Below are 16,834 nucleotides of genomic sequence, written 5' to 3' on the forward strand. Positions count from 1 at the left end.
GCTGCACTGCAGAGCGGGGCGGGGAAGCGGGTGGGTCGTTAAGGGGAGGGCAAAAACATTTCCGTTGGAAGATTTTGTCTTTTTGCGGTCAATATATAATATTTCTTTTGGCGTGGCAAATGGGGCGGTAGCGTACGGTTGAGATGGAGGGCGTCGAAGACTTTCGCATTCGGATTCACTGATGCATACGGCGGGCAGAGCAACGAGATCGTGTGTGCCAGCGTGCGTGCCACCCAACACGGGAACCGCGTTCGGCCCAGCCCGGGCCGATTCACCTCGGGAAGCCGTGGACGGGTGATGTCGCGGCTGAACGGTTGGCCCCCGGTCGGTCTCCACGTACGGGCTGCATCGCTGGCCGGTGGAGCCCATCTCGCATCAGCCATGCATAGACACGTCACCCAGGATCGATCTTTGCGGATGCTAAACGTCCAAAACGACTTCGGTGGTGGGTTGGTTACTCACAATCCACGCGGTGTCCAAACGGGTGGGTTATCTTTTAATGAAAGCCGAAGTGTAAAGTGTCACAAATCTTCGGTGATCTCATTCTAAAAAGACTCGCGACCTACCATGGCAAAAGAAGGTGCTTCTTAATACAAAATTGATATAGGTGATTTAGCCACTAATCAAAGAAATAAAGTTAAATCCATAAAAAAATATATCTTTTTTTATTCTCTTTATGCAAACCAAAAGAAAAGGGAGCATACCATAATAAAGGTCATCAATTTGTTAGGTATAATGAGATCATATTCACTGTAATCAAGAGCATAGAAGACCTACATAGTCCATCGTATGGCTAAAGATTCATCAAGGAAATAAGAAAGTCGTCATGCCTATTGAACTTACTCAATCCCCCTTTGCAATAAAAAATGCTATCTGCAATACCCAAGTTCAAAAAGGAATAAAGATTTCATATAAAACTAACACATCCACAAACTAACAGTGACAAAATCTAAATTTGAACTGGTTTACCGATCCAGAACCAGTCCAAGCAGATCAGGCAACAAAATTTACTGCAAGAATATACCGAAGGGTTCAAACACAAATATTGCTGTTCCTTACCAACTAATGAGTGTTTCAAAGGATACAGAACTGCCAATTATTGAAAGAAAAATAGCAAAACTTGGTTCTGGAGTGATAGATCTACACAAACCGACAAAGACTAGTCAAGCATGCTGTAGGGATTCATCATAGTGAAACTGCAAATATGTTAAACGTTCAGCTAAACAACAAAACGCATGGCAAGCAAAATTTAGGAATGCTCCATGATCACAGGTTCTTGAAAGCAGATTCATGAGATGCTTTTTGAGGTGTCAACCTCGCCAGTAATGCTTTGTTGTGGCAGTGCTCGACATCGACGAAGTAGAAGTTATCCTCGGCCTTGAAGGTTACAAATGGTCTATTGGTCTCTGGTGGCCTGACATCAGCAAACTTGATTGTCCTTGGTACAGGTGTAGCCAACCAAGACATCATCTCAACCTCAAAGTTATCAGAACCAGGTTGCCATCTCAGCTTGTGAATATATGGGCTCACAAACCAGTGCAGAGCAGCAGTAGTGGAAGCACTGAGCAAAATCACAGTAGATGCAACAGCTCCCTTAAGGATCACATTCATCTCAGGGGATGTCATAAATGTTATGACAGGCCCAAGAGACACCGAGAGGCAGCAGGTTGACAGGGACAAAAGTTTCACTTTTTTAATGGTTGAAGAGATAGGTCCCTGGTAAATAAACCCAGTTTCTTTACCATCTTTCTCTGTCTCTCCTCTTCTAGGTCCAATGCTAATCTTGATTTCACCATTTTCAGATTTTGCAAATGCAGCTTGAGAAACCCATCTTTTCTGATCAGATATATTGGTTTCTGAGGTGATACTACCCGCTTTAAGTGGCATTGAGGTGGAGCAAGTAAAGGCATAATAATGATTCCATGTTCCATGCCTAGAAGGCAAATGATCTGAATCAAGGAAAAGAAAGCAAATTACAATCTGCTACTTGTTCTGGCAAAACATAAAACATGCTGCAGAATGGTTGTGAAATATACCATGAAACTTATTTTTGCAATTAATATGAAAGAGGAAAAAAAACATTACCTCATTAACCTCGAGAAAATGAAAATAAATAAACTAAAATTGGGATGCAACGATTACAAACATTTTTAATTTTTAACCCAAAAAATTTCTCCTTTAAAAAGTGAGTCAAAAATATAAGTGCACCTAATGAACACTGTCATAGTGCAATCTGTCAAGTTTCATGTGAAACATTTTCATACAGAGATGAAAATGATCATAGAGGCAGCTATTACTTGCTAAAAAACTGCACCCAACAGAGAGGATATTCAGCTTATGCACAATTGTCACATATATAGAAAATCCTGAATGTTTCATCTTTGTTTCCTTAGTCTAGCAAAATGGATACTATCTATGACCAGATCCAAAGAAAACATCAATATAAAAGCTCGGATGACCAATTATTCCTTGTATATAGAGATTGGCGTTGATGATCGTCTTCTTGAACGGCACATGATATTTATACAGCTAGGAAATCTGCAAGGGTTAAGTCAGCAACCCAAGCAGCATAAAGCATCCGTTGACACATATAAACGGTGGATAGCTAAATTCCCAATTAATTGATATAGTGAACCAAATTTCCAGAACACCGACGACTGAGTATTTTCTCTGTCTCATACACAAGACTATATTCTATTTTCCATTTCCACACCAGACTCATGCTCCTAAAAAGTTTCAGATAGGAAAACCTCAATCCACTTCTTATACATGAGAATTATACAGGTGAAATATTTTTTTTCACATGTCCTATACTGTGACACATTAAAACAAACAGACAGGGAATTTAACTATGTACTAAATATTTGATTTTGTGACACTAGTACACTTACTAAAAATCACCAGATGATCCTAACTATAGTGTATATTCGGGGTCAATTTACAGTGAAAATGACATTCTCGGAGTTCCAAACTTTTGTAATGTGCATATCTATGGAAAGTTGCGTCCTCCAAGTCCACACCTTATGATTCTTCTCTAAGAAAAATCCAAAACCTATATTACAGATGCTTTTAGGCGAAAGAACATGAACAGTTACTCTTCCACCAAACTGAAATTTTTTTCTCGAATGACCCATGTTAGGGCAAAATTTTGGAAGCATGATGCGAAGAAAAGATTCATTTTTGCTGTGCCAGAAATCAAGTGAGGTCATCTTTTTGGCGTTCCCGACCGACTTACGGATCGAGAAACGTCAAATTATAATTGAACTTAGGACGGAAACAAGGAGAGACGTTTGCGGTGATCATAGAGCAGAACAAAGCAAAAACGCATGCATATCAGACCTGACCAAGAAATCCTCCGGGACGGAAGCGGCCGCGGCGACAGCTGAGCGGTGGCCGTCGATCGAGAAAGAAGGAGCCGAGAGACCGACCCGAGTCCCCTCGCCGCCATGGCTCCTCTTTCACTTCCCACTCTGGGGTTCCTCCGCTCCTCATAAGCGGGCCGGGTCGGCTCGTGAGCCTTATTGCGATCGCGAACCAAATCTGCGTCGCGTCGCGTCGCGTGAACCGAACATGGCAGCCTTGGGAGAGTGGACTCGTCTCAACCTTCACGGCTGAGATTGCTGACACTTAAGTCGAGCTTAAAAGCTCGCACTGACATAAAGCAAGCACTGAAGAGTGCACATGCAAAGGCTTTGAGTTACTTTGTGCCGGAATGATGATAACATATCATCCATATGGCACGCACATATGACATATTTCGTGAGTCTAAAAGCATTTTTTGGGTTGACTTATATAGTGTGACTTGTCAGACATATTGGACCATATGGAATTTACCCGTTGTTTTCCTCGATCGAAATATCCTTTGTTTCACCTAAGAAATATTGTATCGAGTAAACCATCAATCAATCATTTGGAGTGTGAAGTGCAATTAGATTAATTTATTTATTTTAAGGATCAATTAGGATAATTTAATGTTAACTTAGAAAAATAAAAAAAATAAAATAAAAAAGAATCGACACATTGATTCTTTTTTGAGATTTTGTTTTGAACGGTATGCATACAAAGGTGTACGTACAGTTCTAAAGGAACTTTTGTCCTAATCAACTGACTTTATGAAGACATATTACTTTTCTTAGGTCAAGAGGCTAATTACGAGATCTTAAATCAAATTGTTGGTCTCATGCTATATCTCAGTATAGAAGATAATACTATGAATCTTTCTTTGTTTATAAACTCTCCCGTGGTACGAGGAATAGCTATTTATGATACTATACGATTTGTGCCACCTAATATGCATATAATATGCATGAGGTTAACCGCTTCTATAAGATCTTTCATTTTGATCGGAGAAGTAATTACCAAACGTCTACCATTCCCTCGCGCCACTGAGTTTTTATTTGAAAAAAAAAAGACTATGCCTTCGTCATATTAAATATTAATAATAAATAATAATAGCATGGCACTATGAGTTTGATATTAACAAATTATTATTATTTTTTTATAACATGAGATTTTGTATCGAGATAGTAGTATGAAACAATGATTATTTTTGATTTGTTGATTTTATGTCTCGGGGTATATTTCAGTGTCACAAACTATTTTTCTTCCACACTAGAAGTTTATTTTTTATATTTATGTTATGAAAGAGTATGAAAATGAAAAAAAAAAAATAAGTTTTATTTATTTGATCATAATAGAAAGGTACTTTGGGATTGCTAAATCGTAAACGAAATAAATATATAAAGCAACAGAATCATCGTAGTATTTTTGACTCTTACGAAAGGAAGGGTGGTAAATGGATCCTTCAAGAATCTGAATCAAATGGATTCTCTTTCTTTCTTCAATAAAGTGGAAGAGAAAAAAAAAAATCAATTCCATTGTGGAGCCACATGCAACGTTGCATATGAAGATGCCTATTTGGTTGTTCAATTTCTTCTTGTTATTTTTTTTTATCCCTTACATTAGTCCAATCATGCAAGATAGAAGAAACATTCATGATGTTATATCAATATTATTAGGGTCATAATTCATCAACCTGCTAGTTCTTTTTATGAATCATGAATAGGAGAATTTGTTTAAGAAGTGGAAGAACTATTAAAACTTCATGAAACCCTCACAAAAGTTTATGTACAATGTGTTAGATTTTGTGGTTCTTATAATTAGATAAGATATATATAATATAACTAATTAGATTCTAATGAAATATATTAGTCAATAGAAAATAAGTTCACTTAAAGTATGATTCCTTAGGAAATAATCTTGATTGAAGGAAATATCCTCTACTCTCACCTATAAATAGATAGGATTTCTATGGACTAAAGAGTAAACATCTCAGAGGTTATAGTTGAGGGATTACAGTTTTCCCTCAACTCTTTCTCCCTAAACCATCAATCTAGTTGATCCTGTGAAAGAATAGGAAGAGAGAAGAAGAATCTAGTTCCCCTTTACAGATTAACAGCAATGTTAGATCTAAAGACGGTGTCGTTACAGATCAAACAAAGATATCTTTTTCAGATTGTATCAAAAGATACACATCGTTAAATCAGATCTAAGTATTTGATTATAATCCTAACATAAAAGATTATTTCTACATTTAGTTCAGTATATTACAATTTTTATGCTTACACAAAGAACATGCAAGCCTTTATGGGTTGTATCCAAAGACATGGAAAGGGATGTTTTTATGTCAGCAATAGAAGCCCAAGCTTATGGCATTGTTGATCTTGTAGCGGTCAAAAATGAAAATACCGTAAATCCATTTTTAAACCAAATTTAAATTTTCTATTATTTGGTATTTAGTAGAGAAAATTCATAATCATCAATCCAATCATCGGGTTAAGATCGATCTAAACCAACACATTCCATTATATATATATATATATATATATATATATATATATATATATATATATATATATATATATATATATATATATATATATATATATATATACCAACCGTTAAACAACTTACTAGAAATGCAAGACAATTAATAAGAAATATTATGAAATCTTCTCAAAGGATGTCCTCAGCGTCAAGGAATATGTAATAGGGTTTATGTGCGACTCATTCATATCATGAGTTCGAATAAATGATATACTTTTTCTGGTATTAATGAGATCGGTACCAATGAATAAGGTAAATGAAAAAGAACTATCATATACCTATATTATGTATGGAATTTATGGTTTCTATTGGTGCAAATCCAATCACTTAGATTTGAAATGAAAAGTAATTCCCTAGCAAATAGTTATCTATTAAATGAAGAAAATAGTATTATAACAAGAGAAAATATTATGCTCCTATTGTTAAAAGAGTGGACTAAGAGGGTCCGCTACCTAGCAAACTTTCCTAATTAAATGTGATTACTGTATACATAACTCTTATTGTGAAAAGAGTTATTACTCTATAATTGATGGGTAGAGCCAAAAATTGTGAACTATATAAGTTCACAATACCGTTTGGTCAAACGAAATGGTATCTCTATAAGAACTATATAGAGTTATTACTTTATAAGAAATATTGTGTTGAGTGAACCATCAATCATTTGGAGTGTGAAGTACAATTAGATTAATTTATTTATTTTGAGGATCAATTAGGAGATTTTATGGTTAACTTAGAAAAATAAAAATAAAATAAAGTAATAAAGTATCCCAACTCCATTAAGAAAATATCAAATTGGTAATCCATGTAATATACGATTACCGCTTGTATCATAAGTGATTCTTATCCTTATTGTAGGATAAGAATATAGTACATCGAATGATTGGGGAAAGTCATGAAACGAATTAAAAAAAAAAATTATAACAAAAAGAAGTTGTACTGAAATCATTTGCCCTATATGGGCAAATGGAATTTGGACATATATTTTCCCCGAGTAGAACATGAACCTAAAAAAATTGAAAAGGCTCATTCAAAAACAAGAAAATTACATCATGATTTGAACATCGATGAAACAATACATCAATGAGAGAGATTTACTCAATTTCAATAAGTTTAGTAATTTTTCTTTTATAGGTAAGGAAGCCATCATCATGTCTTTTAAAAAATAAAAGCTTTATTAGAAAAACAAAAACCTATTACAAATAAAAAAGAGAACTAGAATCAAAACACTGATTCTTTTTTTTAATTTTTTTGAACCACAAGCATCGAAAGGTGCACGTACAGTTCTTAAAGGAACCAATTTTATCCTAGTTGACTTCATCAAGATTGATAGTATCATATGATACCAAGTAATTTGTGCCACCCGATGTGCATACAATATGCATGGGTTAATCGCTTCGATGAGATGTTTCATTTTAATCAGAGGAGAAATTACCAAATGTCTAACATTCCCTCGCGCCAATGAGTTTTTATTTGAAAACAAAAAAGAAAGACTATGCTTTAACCATATTGAATATGAATAATAAGTAATAATAGCATGATACTTCGAGTTTGATATGAACAAACAATTATTATTTTTTTCATAACATGAGATTTTGTATCGAGATAGTAGTATGAAACAAAGGTTATTTTTGATTTGTTAATTTTATATGTTGAGAGTACATTTCAATTTCACAAACCATTTTTCTTCCACAATAAGATAAATATATAAAGCAATAAAATCATCGCAGTATTTTTGACTCACACGAAAGGATGGGTGGTAAATAAATCATTCAATGATCTAAATCAGATGGATTCTCTTTCTTTCTTCGATAGAATATAAGATTAAAAAAAATTAATTCTATTGTTGAGCCGTATGTAAGATGCTTGTACGGTTGTTTAATTTATTCTTGGTATTTTTTTTATCCCTTACATTAGTCCAATCATGTAAGATAGAAGAATCGTTCATGATATCGTATCAATATCATTAGTGTCATGATTCATCAACCTGCTGGTTCTTTTTACGAATCACAAACAAGAGAATTTATCCCGAAAATGAAAGAACTATTAAAACTTCGCGAATCCCTCACAAAAGTTTATGTATAAAGAATAGACAAACCTTTATAGGTTTATGTTAAGAGGGTCAGCTACCTAACAAACTTTTCTAATTAAATATCATCATTATATAGATAACTCTTATTGTGAAAAGAGTTATTACTATGGGTAGAGTAAAGAGTGTGAACTATATTAGGTCACACTACCATTTGGTTAAATGAAGGAAGAGACTCCGGTGTCGCATAGAAACGATGGATGCGCAAAATGTTGAACCGGAATTAGCCCAACCCACGATCGTTGCGGTCTGACAGAATTAGCCCACTCCAAATTTCAAACCGGGGCCGGCTGGGAAATAAAACGGGGTTCAAAATCGGCGGCGCCTCTCGGTTCGATAAAGTAGAGGACCTAAGATCGAGTATTGGGAAACCGCCATGGATCTCGTCCGTAGCCACCACCGCCGGCGTTCGCTTCTCTTCCTCCTCCTCCTCCTCATCCTCCCCCTCTTCTTCTTCCTGAGCGCATGCCCTGGATCCCGTGCCGAGGTGATAACCCTCACCGAAGAAACTTTCGCGGACAAGGTACTATTTCATCTGGTCAACTCGATCTCGATCTGTACTTTTTCCCATTTCTCTTTGATTTCTGTAAACTTGGATGATATCGAACGATATTGAATCTAAATTTGAGCGGGTTCTGATTCAGTACTTCAAATCGGTTGTTTTCACCACTGAATTTGGATCCCTAACCCTATCTTTTCTTTGATTCTAACACATTAGATCGGAGCTTCTAAGACTTCATGCTAGTGCAAGTTAATCGTTAGTAACCAGAGGTTCAAGAAGAAGCTGGCATGATGTCCCAAGGGATCTGTTTCCTGCCACTGAGCTCGGCAGGCAATACAATAGTCAATTTAACTACTATCAGATCTCTTTTATGATATCCAAAATAGTTTTCTCAGGTCTTGTTTATATCTCTTCTTTCCCTACCCAAATTGTCCCCCTTTCTAACTCGCGAAACTATCGGCCTTCTTTGGACATATCTATAGCATCTTAAATGAACCACCATAAATATATATTTTTGATTGGGAACATCAACATAGTTTATGAACATAAATGTGTCTTTTCCTATCTCTATCAGTAGTAGGCCCACACTTATATTTCAATATTCTCATGTCCCTAACACAACTTCTTGTATATTTTGTTTTCAAACGACTCGATAATATAATTCACGAAGCATGGCTGCGCTTAATGTCATTTCCATAACACTTAATTTTGAACAACCCAATAATCTAATCCAAAAAACATGGCTGGCCTCGCTATTATTTTATATAATTTTATTTTTGATATATGGGGCACAAAATGAGCACACAACATATATGCATCTCTATCTTGATCATCTTGATCCAACAAATATAGGTATATATATGCATGCATATGATATTTTGATGCACTGGATATCCGGATTTAACATGCATAAATGATATTGGTTGCATCTCCAAGATCGTTTGGGTTGTTTTAATAGGTTTTTCACCATAACGCTAACTTAGGTATGCTGGCAACTCATGTAATATGTGTGCACTAGAATTTGGCATATGTTTTATGGTCACCTTTTCACATTCTCTTGGGATCTTATGTTGAATGGTAGCAACTTCTGAATCTATTTTTCCTACTTTAGGTGAAGGAAAAGGACACCGTTTGGTTTGTACAATTCTGTGTGCCATGGTGTAAACACTGGTAATTACTTCATGCATCTTATGTTTATGTGATGACCTGAAGTGTGAACTGTTTCCATTTATTACACTTTTTTTTTTTTTTACTTTATCTCTGGCTATCAGCACATATATGCATCAATCATTAATAAGTGTGTTAATCATCTTGATTATTAATTGATGACACTCCATTGCAGTAAGAATTTAGGAACACTGTGGGAGGACTTGGGGAAGACAATGGAAGGTGAAGATGAAATAGAGATAGGGCAAGTTGATTGCAGTACAAGCAAACCAGTGTGCACCAAAGTTGACATTCATTCATATCCTACATTTAAGATATTTTATGATGGCGAAGAAATCGCAAAATATAAAGGTACTCCTTATCATATATAACTGGAAATTATGCTTCATATGTTCTAGAAAATTTGCTTTGACATTTATTTTGAAAAATTCTGATAATTACTTGTATTTTTTAAATTAAAAATCATGAGTTCTTAGTTTGTTAGGCGTGACACGAATTTTATGATGAAGCTGTGATATGATAAATTTCATGTTTTCTTGTGTGATATTGTCGCAAATTCCTTAGAATTTGCTATCTAATACTGGAATCTATCCAATCTGCCAGCACTTGGAAATCAGTTCTTCTCTTTTTATGGATATCCTAGTTTTAGACAACTATGATGAATTTGAAACAAATAAAGATTTGAAAATTTGGAGCGTGTCAACTAAGAACACCTGTAGAAGTGGTTACTTGAGATTCCAAGAAGAATCCTGCGCAAGAAAAAAGGGGGTGACTCAGATAAGTACCTGGACATAATTTCAAATAATTTAAGGTTTTCCGACTTTAAGAATAGTTATTGCTCCTGAGCTTCTCTATTACTATTTCCTGACTCAGATGGAATATGTAAACTTCCTTAGAGTTAGCTATGTGCTAATATGTAGCATCTGTTAAATTGTGTGAAATGGAGAACATCAGCTTCATCCAAATATGTTTAAGGTGGTGTTTTTTCTTTATGTTTGATAGCACTGGTATCTGTTGCTCGTGTGACAATAGGGTAAAGAAAGCATGAATCTTCTAAGGACGCAGCTTACTGCTTCAAAAGACATTCATCTCATCTATGATACACAAATCAGCATCTGAATAAACAATTTACAAAGGATTCTATATCTCACCAGTATCCAATTTTCAATTGGATATGCCAAGTATCCAGCTGCATCAAAGTCTCATTTTAGTATCCATGAATATCCAATGAACACGTATGCAAACTCAAAGCATCCATGTCCGGTCGAATTTTATCCAATTTTGAAACAACTGAAGTTCTTCATCAATGATGGTCATGGTGATCTCTCACTCTCTTGCTGGGTAAGTAAGTTGCATTAGAATGACTTTATCACATATAAAGCTATTCCCTGGGGATGCCTACCATGGCCTGAGATTGCGAAAATGTGTTCTGTTATTGATATTATTCATCAGAGTGTGAATTTTGGCTCAAAAGGTTGTTTTGCTGTGTTCTTTAATTACATAGTTAAGATTGTGCACATTGGTCCTCCTCAGACCCTACGATCGCAACAATTCTATGCGCTGACCACTCTAGCAATATTGTTTGTTTATTGGAACTGGAGATCCATGAGCTAGGAAGTTATATTGATTGTGTTCAAAGATGAACTTTGGTGATAGATTAAAGTCATATTATTCAAGTTATTGTGGTTTTTCTTCTGATTGAATTCAAAATTTGGTATCTTGATGTGACTTCTGTGATAAAAATTTTGAATTCAAACTTCAGCCTAATAATTAAATGTTTAAAGAGACTACGATTGTCTGAAATCAACCTCCTTGTTATGCATTTGAGATTGCAATGTTATTTTGGAAAGCCTGCTCATCATACTCAAGAAGCTTGCTATACATGATTTGCAGGTCCCAGACAAGTCGAACCACTTAAACAATTTGTGCTGGATGAAGCAGATAAAGCAGCAAGAGCAAAGCTAGAAGCTGATTAAATGACAGACGGATCCCAGGATCTCGACTTTTTCTTGCCAAAGACGGTTGGCCGAGTTTTATTTTCAGTAGTCACCAAGCTTGCTTTTTTCCTTAATTTTTTGTGCTTCCAGTACTGGTTATTTTTTATCTTCCCCCAACAATCAAATGGGACATTGACCACACAATTGTTGCCGCACCTACCAATACATTCTGAAATTGTGTTGTTTAATCACTAAAATCCAGCATTTAGTGTCAATTTAATTACTGTCCATATGGTTTTTCTGCTCTGTAGATGCAACTACATCTCAGAATGGTGATAGCATTTGGTCATTGTTTTTGTTTTAATTTTCATTTCTTGTAACATCGGAAGATTGCGACTAATAAGCTTCGAATACTCAGATTGTGAATGTTTTGGTCCGGTAAGTTTGCACGGTACTCCAAGAGGATGTCGGAGGCAGTAAATCAATTAGTAAGATTACACATAATGAGTCGAGGCTGTAAAACCATAGGGACTTTAAACCACAAGAAAACAAACCTACCTTTCATTATCTCATAAAGAATAATTAATTGATAAATAAAGGAGCAGCCAAACTACCTACGAAGACAAATAACCAAATGGAACAACTGCAAATTACGCACTTACCACGATCCGATGACAAACTCGATACACGTCCCATATGCTGGGAAACGAGGATCAAACGTCCTGTGGAACGCCTCTCAATCCGAGGCAGAAACCAGCAAACATGGCTAAAAGATTGAACCGAAAGGATTTAGAGACTTGCTGCCAATCACAAGAAAACTAGACCTGATCCAATTTACACTAAAAAGGACCCAAAAACATAGAATTTTTATTTTAAAGCAGAATGTTCACAACTCTTCTGAGGGCCACTAAATTTCACATAAATATTCCGAACTGCCAGGGAGTAGAGAACCTAAAATCTCCCAAGACAGCTGCACTTGGACTCACATAAGCAAACATACGCAAGAAAGAAACACCAAAAGGGGTTGATGGGGGAAAACCATCGAAGGCTTTCGTCGCCTCAGCCACTAAGCACCTACATGTATAACATTACACTGCTGCAGAGCTGAATCATCTCATTTCTTCTTGGCAGCAGCCTTGGTGACCTTAGCACCGGTAGGATCCTTCTTCTCGACACTCTTGATGACACCCACGGCCACAGTCTGACGCATATCCCTCACAGCAAAACGACCAAGTGGAGGATACTGGGAGAACGTTTCCACAACCATGGGCTTGGACGGAATCATCTTCACGAAGCCTGCATCGCCATTCTTGAGGAACTTTGGCTCCTTCTCAAGCTCCTTTCCAGAACGTCTATCGATCTTGGTGAGAATCTCAGCAAACTTGACTGCAATATGGGACGTGTGGCAGTCGAGCACAGGGGCATAACCATTGCTAATTTGGCCTGGGTGGTTCATGATGATGACCTGAGAAGTGAAGTTAGCAGCCTCCTTTGCAGGATCTTCTTTAGAATTGGATGCGACGAAACCTCTCTTAAGATCCTTCACAGCAACATTCTTCACGTTAAAGCCAACATTGTCACCAGGGAAGGCTTCTTGGAGAGCTTCATGGTGCATCTCAACTGACTTAACTTCGGTTGTCAAACCTGTTGGACCAAAAGTAACAACCATGCCAGGCTTGAGGACACCAGTCTCAACACGTCCAACCGGAACAGTACCAATACCACCAATCTTGTACACATCCTGAAGAGGAAGACGAAGGGGCTTGTCTGATGGCCTCTTTGGTTCCTGGATCATGTCAAGAGCCTCGAGAAGGGTTGGGCCCTTGTACCAATCCAGGTTGGTAGACCTCTCGATCATGTTGTCACCCTCAAATCCAGAGATGGGGACAAAAGGAATCTTCTCAGGGTTGTAACCCACCTTCTTGAGGTAAGAAGAAACCTCCTTGACGATTTCATCATACCTGGCCTTGGAATACTTTGGTGTGGTTGCATCCATCTGCAATGAGACAAAGGACAACTCAACTGATTAGGAGGAAAAGGAGGAAGGTTGTAGAGAGCAGGTATGGCCAATTAGAGACATTAAACTTTGGATTTTTTTCTACATAAACATAAAGAAAAGTAGGACTTTCATCTGCCACTGGGCATCATCTGACATGGTGTCCCAGTTTAACCATCAAACTCGTTTAGTTTGTGGAATAAAGCACTGCATGAACCTGGGCCGGCACTGTATATGACCAAACATGCATTACACCAGGCAGCAGTCAGTTGATTACTTGGTGGAGTGGGTCAGCTCAGTCAGCGACTGTTGGTAGGCCCAACTCCAACCATTACAGGCTTGCAAGCTAGCCCAGACACCAAGTGAACAGAGGACTCGCTACATAAGATAGCATCTCATTGCAAAGACACTTGCAGAAGTGCTGACGACAGTGATGCAAGGTAAAAGCGTCATGTTAATGATACTAGACCCTCCAAGAAGACATGACCAATATACAATGTTGCAGAAAAGAAAGTCCTCAACGGTTTTGGACAATGCCAAACATTCATAAAAAGATAATTCTGACCAGATACAGAAAAGTGCACCAAATTAACCATTTCAATAAGTTAAGATGATTACCTTGTTGCAGCAGCAAATCATCTGTTTAACTCCAAGGGTAAAAGCAAGCAGAGCATGCTCACGAGTCTGGCCATCCTTAGAGATACCAGCTTCAAAACCACCAGTAGTTGAGTCAATGATAAGAACAGCACAGTCAGCCTGGGATGTTCCAGTGATCATATTTTTAATGAAGTCACGGTGTCCTGGAGCATCAATGACAGTACAATAATACTTGGTTGTTTCAAACTTCCAAAGTGCAATATCAATGGTAATCCCTCTCTCACGCTCAGCCTTAAGCTTGTCAAGAACCCAGGCATACTTGAATGACCTCTTGTTCATCTCAGCAGCCTCCTTTTCAAACCTCTCAATGACACGCTTGTCAATACCACCCAGCTTGTAGATAAGATGCCCAGTGGTGGTTGACTTGCCAGAATCGACGTGACCAATGACCACAATGCTGATGTGAACCTTCTCTTTCCCCATGGCGACTATAGCTTAAAGCAAAAAAAACTACCAATAAAGAAAAGATAATTAACATCAGATATAAACTCTGTAATCTGTAATAATTCTTAAATTATGAAACAAAAAACATATCAGGTGCCACCAAGCAATCACCAACTTAATGTATTTTAGATGCATCAGATATATGAATCATTTTAATATAAAGAACCACTTAGACATAGGATATACAGATTCTAGTAAAAGAAACAACATATTAAAATTATTGTTCCAGATCCAATTGAAAACATACGTAACCTGTGTAGATGATTAGTTGTAACAGTCAACAACAAGGAATATTGATTCAAACATTAAACTAGTTATGAGCCTGAAACTTCTAATATCCTTTTTAGCCATAAAAGAGGAACAAAAAGGTCAACTAAATGGACCCATTGCACAAGTGACAACATAATTATTGTACAATCAAATACATGTGACCAATCTCTAGGCAATAACTTGGCTAGGACCATGTGCAACTGCAGTAGCAATATAAATTCAAGGACAGACCTCAGGGAGGTGGATGTCTCTACCAACTTAATGACAAAACATACGATGTCATACCAAATGCAAATTATTACTAATGATTTTCAGAAAGTAATGTTCCATGAAATGCTAAATGAAACTTGAAACATACAAATGGTACAAACAGGCTAGTAAGAAATCAATGCAGAAGACATCTTAAGCACACATGATTACAGGAGTTAAACATAATGAAAGCGTACAATGATGAATGAACATAAGAACCACATTTGAGTTGTATGCCACAAAAGCCACTGTTTATGAAATTACGTGAATTTAACACTAGAAAAATAGTATTAACTAAAACAAGCTTCAACAAGCACTAGCTATTTTAATTACAGCATTCAGATCAACCCTGCATTAAGGATTCATAAACTAGTTCCATCAACATTTGATAAAGCAAGAACAATTATAGAGAAGATCCTTCCAGTAAGAGGGAATAATGACATATGTCAAATAAGATGAGCAGCCCTCTAAACTATCTAGGTCTGCGCAATACATTAGGCATATCTCTTGATGATATACTGGCGTGGAGACCGAACTTGGGAATGTAATGAAGTCAATAGCGTCCAATAGGATTTGAACCTATACCCAAGGCCTAAAGAGCCTTCATCCTTCCCATTAGACAATGGACGCTTAAATCATTCCCATGTTCTTTGATCAAACGATATACAGCACACAAAATTTAAAGACAATTCTAGTTTCACATCAGGATCCCATGAGAACAGGACAAAATTCACCAAAGTCAGAATTTATGTGCTAAAACAATAATTCAGTGAGAAAATGAACATGAGATCTATAGACAATTTCGCTAAATTGTTAGATCTAACATGCAAGGTACAAATCACAGAAACGTGTTAATTACCAAATCCAAGGATAGTTAATTACCATAAACAACCATAAAAAAAAGCGCAGGGGGGCGTAGAAGCGCGCCGAATTAAAATCTAGGGTTTATATTAAAGGCACAAATAAAAAGAAACCCCAACCGTGCACATACTTCGACAAAACTCATGAAAAGTAAGACATCAGAGTCTCAAATGAATAAAATCGACGCAACGACTGGAACTCACCTCAGCGAAAAACAAGAATCAAGATAACTATGCCAGCTGATCGAAAAGGGGACGAGAATCGCCAAAATCAAACTCAAATATCGAGAAAAACAAGTCAACTTACGAAAAGACTCATCGTTCCGACACGGTTACAGATCAAGAACACGCAACAAAGAAACAGAGGCAAAGCAATGATCCGCGATCGGGCGATTGGAACTCACCTAATACAGAGGCGGCCGCGAGGTAGCGAATTGAGTTGCGGAGATGGGCGACGCCCTCCGCTTCTTTTAAAGACATCCGGGGGCGTAGTGGCGCCTAGGGTTTACTCTTCACCGTCCGATCCTTGTATCCGACGGTCCTGAAAGTGTAATCGGCAGCTCCGTCCGAATTAAATCCAACGGTTATAGAGGGCTCCGAGCAGGAGCACGAATCGTATCGCATAAAAGAGACCCCCTTTCGGTCGTCGGAAACGACATCATCGGACGGTGGAGGATGTCGAGTGGAATTGGGTAATATTATACATTAACTTCTCCTCCTTTTTTTTTCGTTTCATTTATTGGAGTTTATGTTTTGCTCATTAGTAAGACAATTTGGAGA

General features: G+C 37.1%; 3 protein-coding genes across 3 annotated transcripts; 1 reads left to right on the plus strand and 2 right to left on the minus strand.

The window, feature by feature from the left end:
- Positions 1-1,029: 1,029 nt before the first annotated feature.
- LOC135624769 (uncharacterized) lies at positions 1,030-3,522 on the minus strand. The gene is made up of 2 exons (XM_065128696.1): positions 3,340-3,522; positions 1,030-1,949 (listed from the first exon to the last, which is right to left on the minus strand). The coding sequence occupies exons 1-2, from the start codon at positions 3,446-3,448 to the stop codon at positions 1,267-1,269; spliced, it is 792 nt and encodes a 263-aa protein (XP_064984768.1). The 5' UTR covers positions 3,449-3,522; the 3' UTR covers positions 1,030-1,266.
- Positions 3,523-8,302: 4,780 nt separating this feature from the next.
- On the plus strand, positions 8,303-11,853 carry LOC135624771 (protein disulfide isomerase-like 5-1). The gene is made up of 4 exons (XM_065128698.1): positions 8,303-8,495; positions 9,586-9,644; positions 9,817-9,992; positions 11,535-11,853. Exons 1-4 carry the CDS (start codon positions 8,349-8,351, stop codon positions 11,615-11,617), a joined length of 465 nt encoding a protein of 154 aa, XP_064984770.1. The 5' UTR covers positions 8,303-8,348; the 3' UTR covers positions 11,618-11,853.
- A 572-nt stretch (positions 11,854-12,425) lies between these two features.
- Positions 12,426-16,591, minus strand: LOC135624770 (elongation factor 1-alpha-like). The gene is made up of 3 exons (XM_065128697.1): positions 16,459-16,591; positions 14,193-14,681; positions 12,426-13,574 (listed from the first exon to the last, which is right to left on the minus strand). Exons 2-3 carry the CDS (start codon positions 14,652-14,654, stop codon positions 12,693-12,695), a joined length of 1,344 nt encoding a protein of 447 aa, XP_064984769.1. The 5' UTR covers positions 14,655-14,681; positions 16,459-16,591; the 3' UTR covers positions 12,426-12,692.
- Positions 16,592-16,834: the final 243 nt, after the last annotated feature.

Source organism: Musa acuminata, chromosome BXJ2-10 (assembly GCF_036884655.1).
Source record: "Musa acuminata AAA Group cultivar baxijiao chromosome BXJ2-10, Cavendish_Baxijiao_AAA, whole genome shotgun sequence".
Taxonomy (NCBI): Eukaryota; Viridiplantae; Streptophyta; class Magnoliopsida; order Zingiberales; family Musaceae; genus Musa; species Musa acuminata.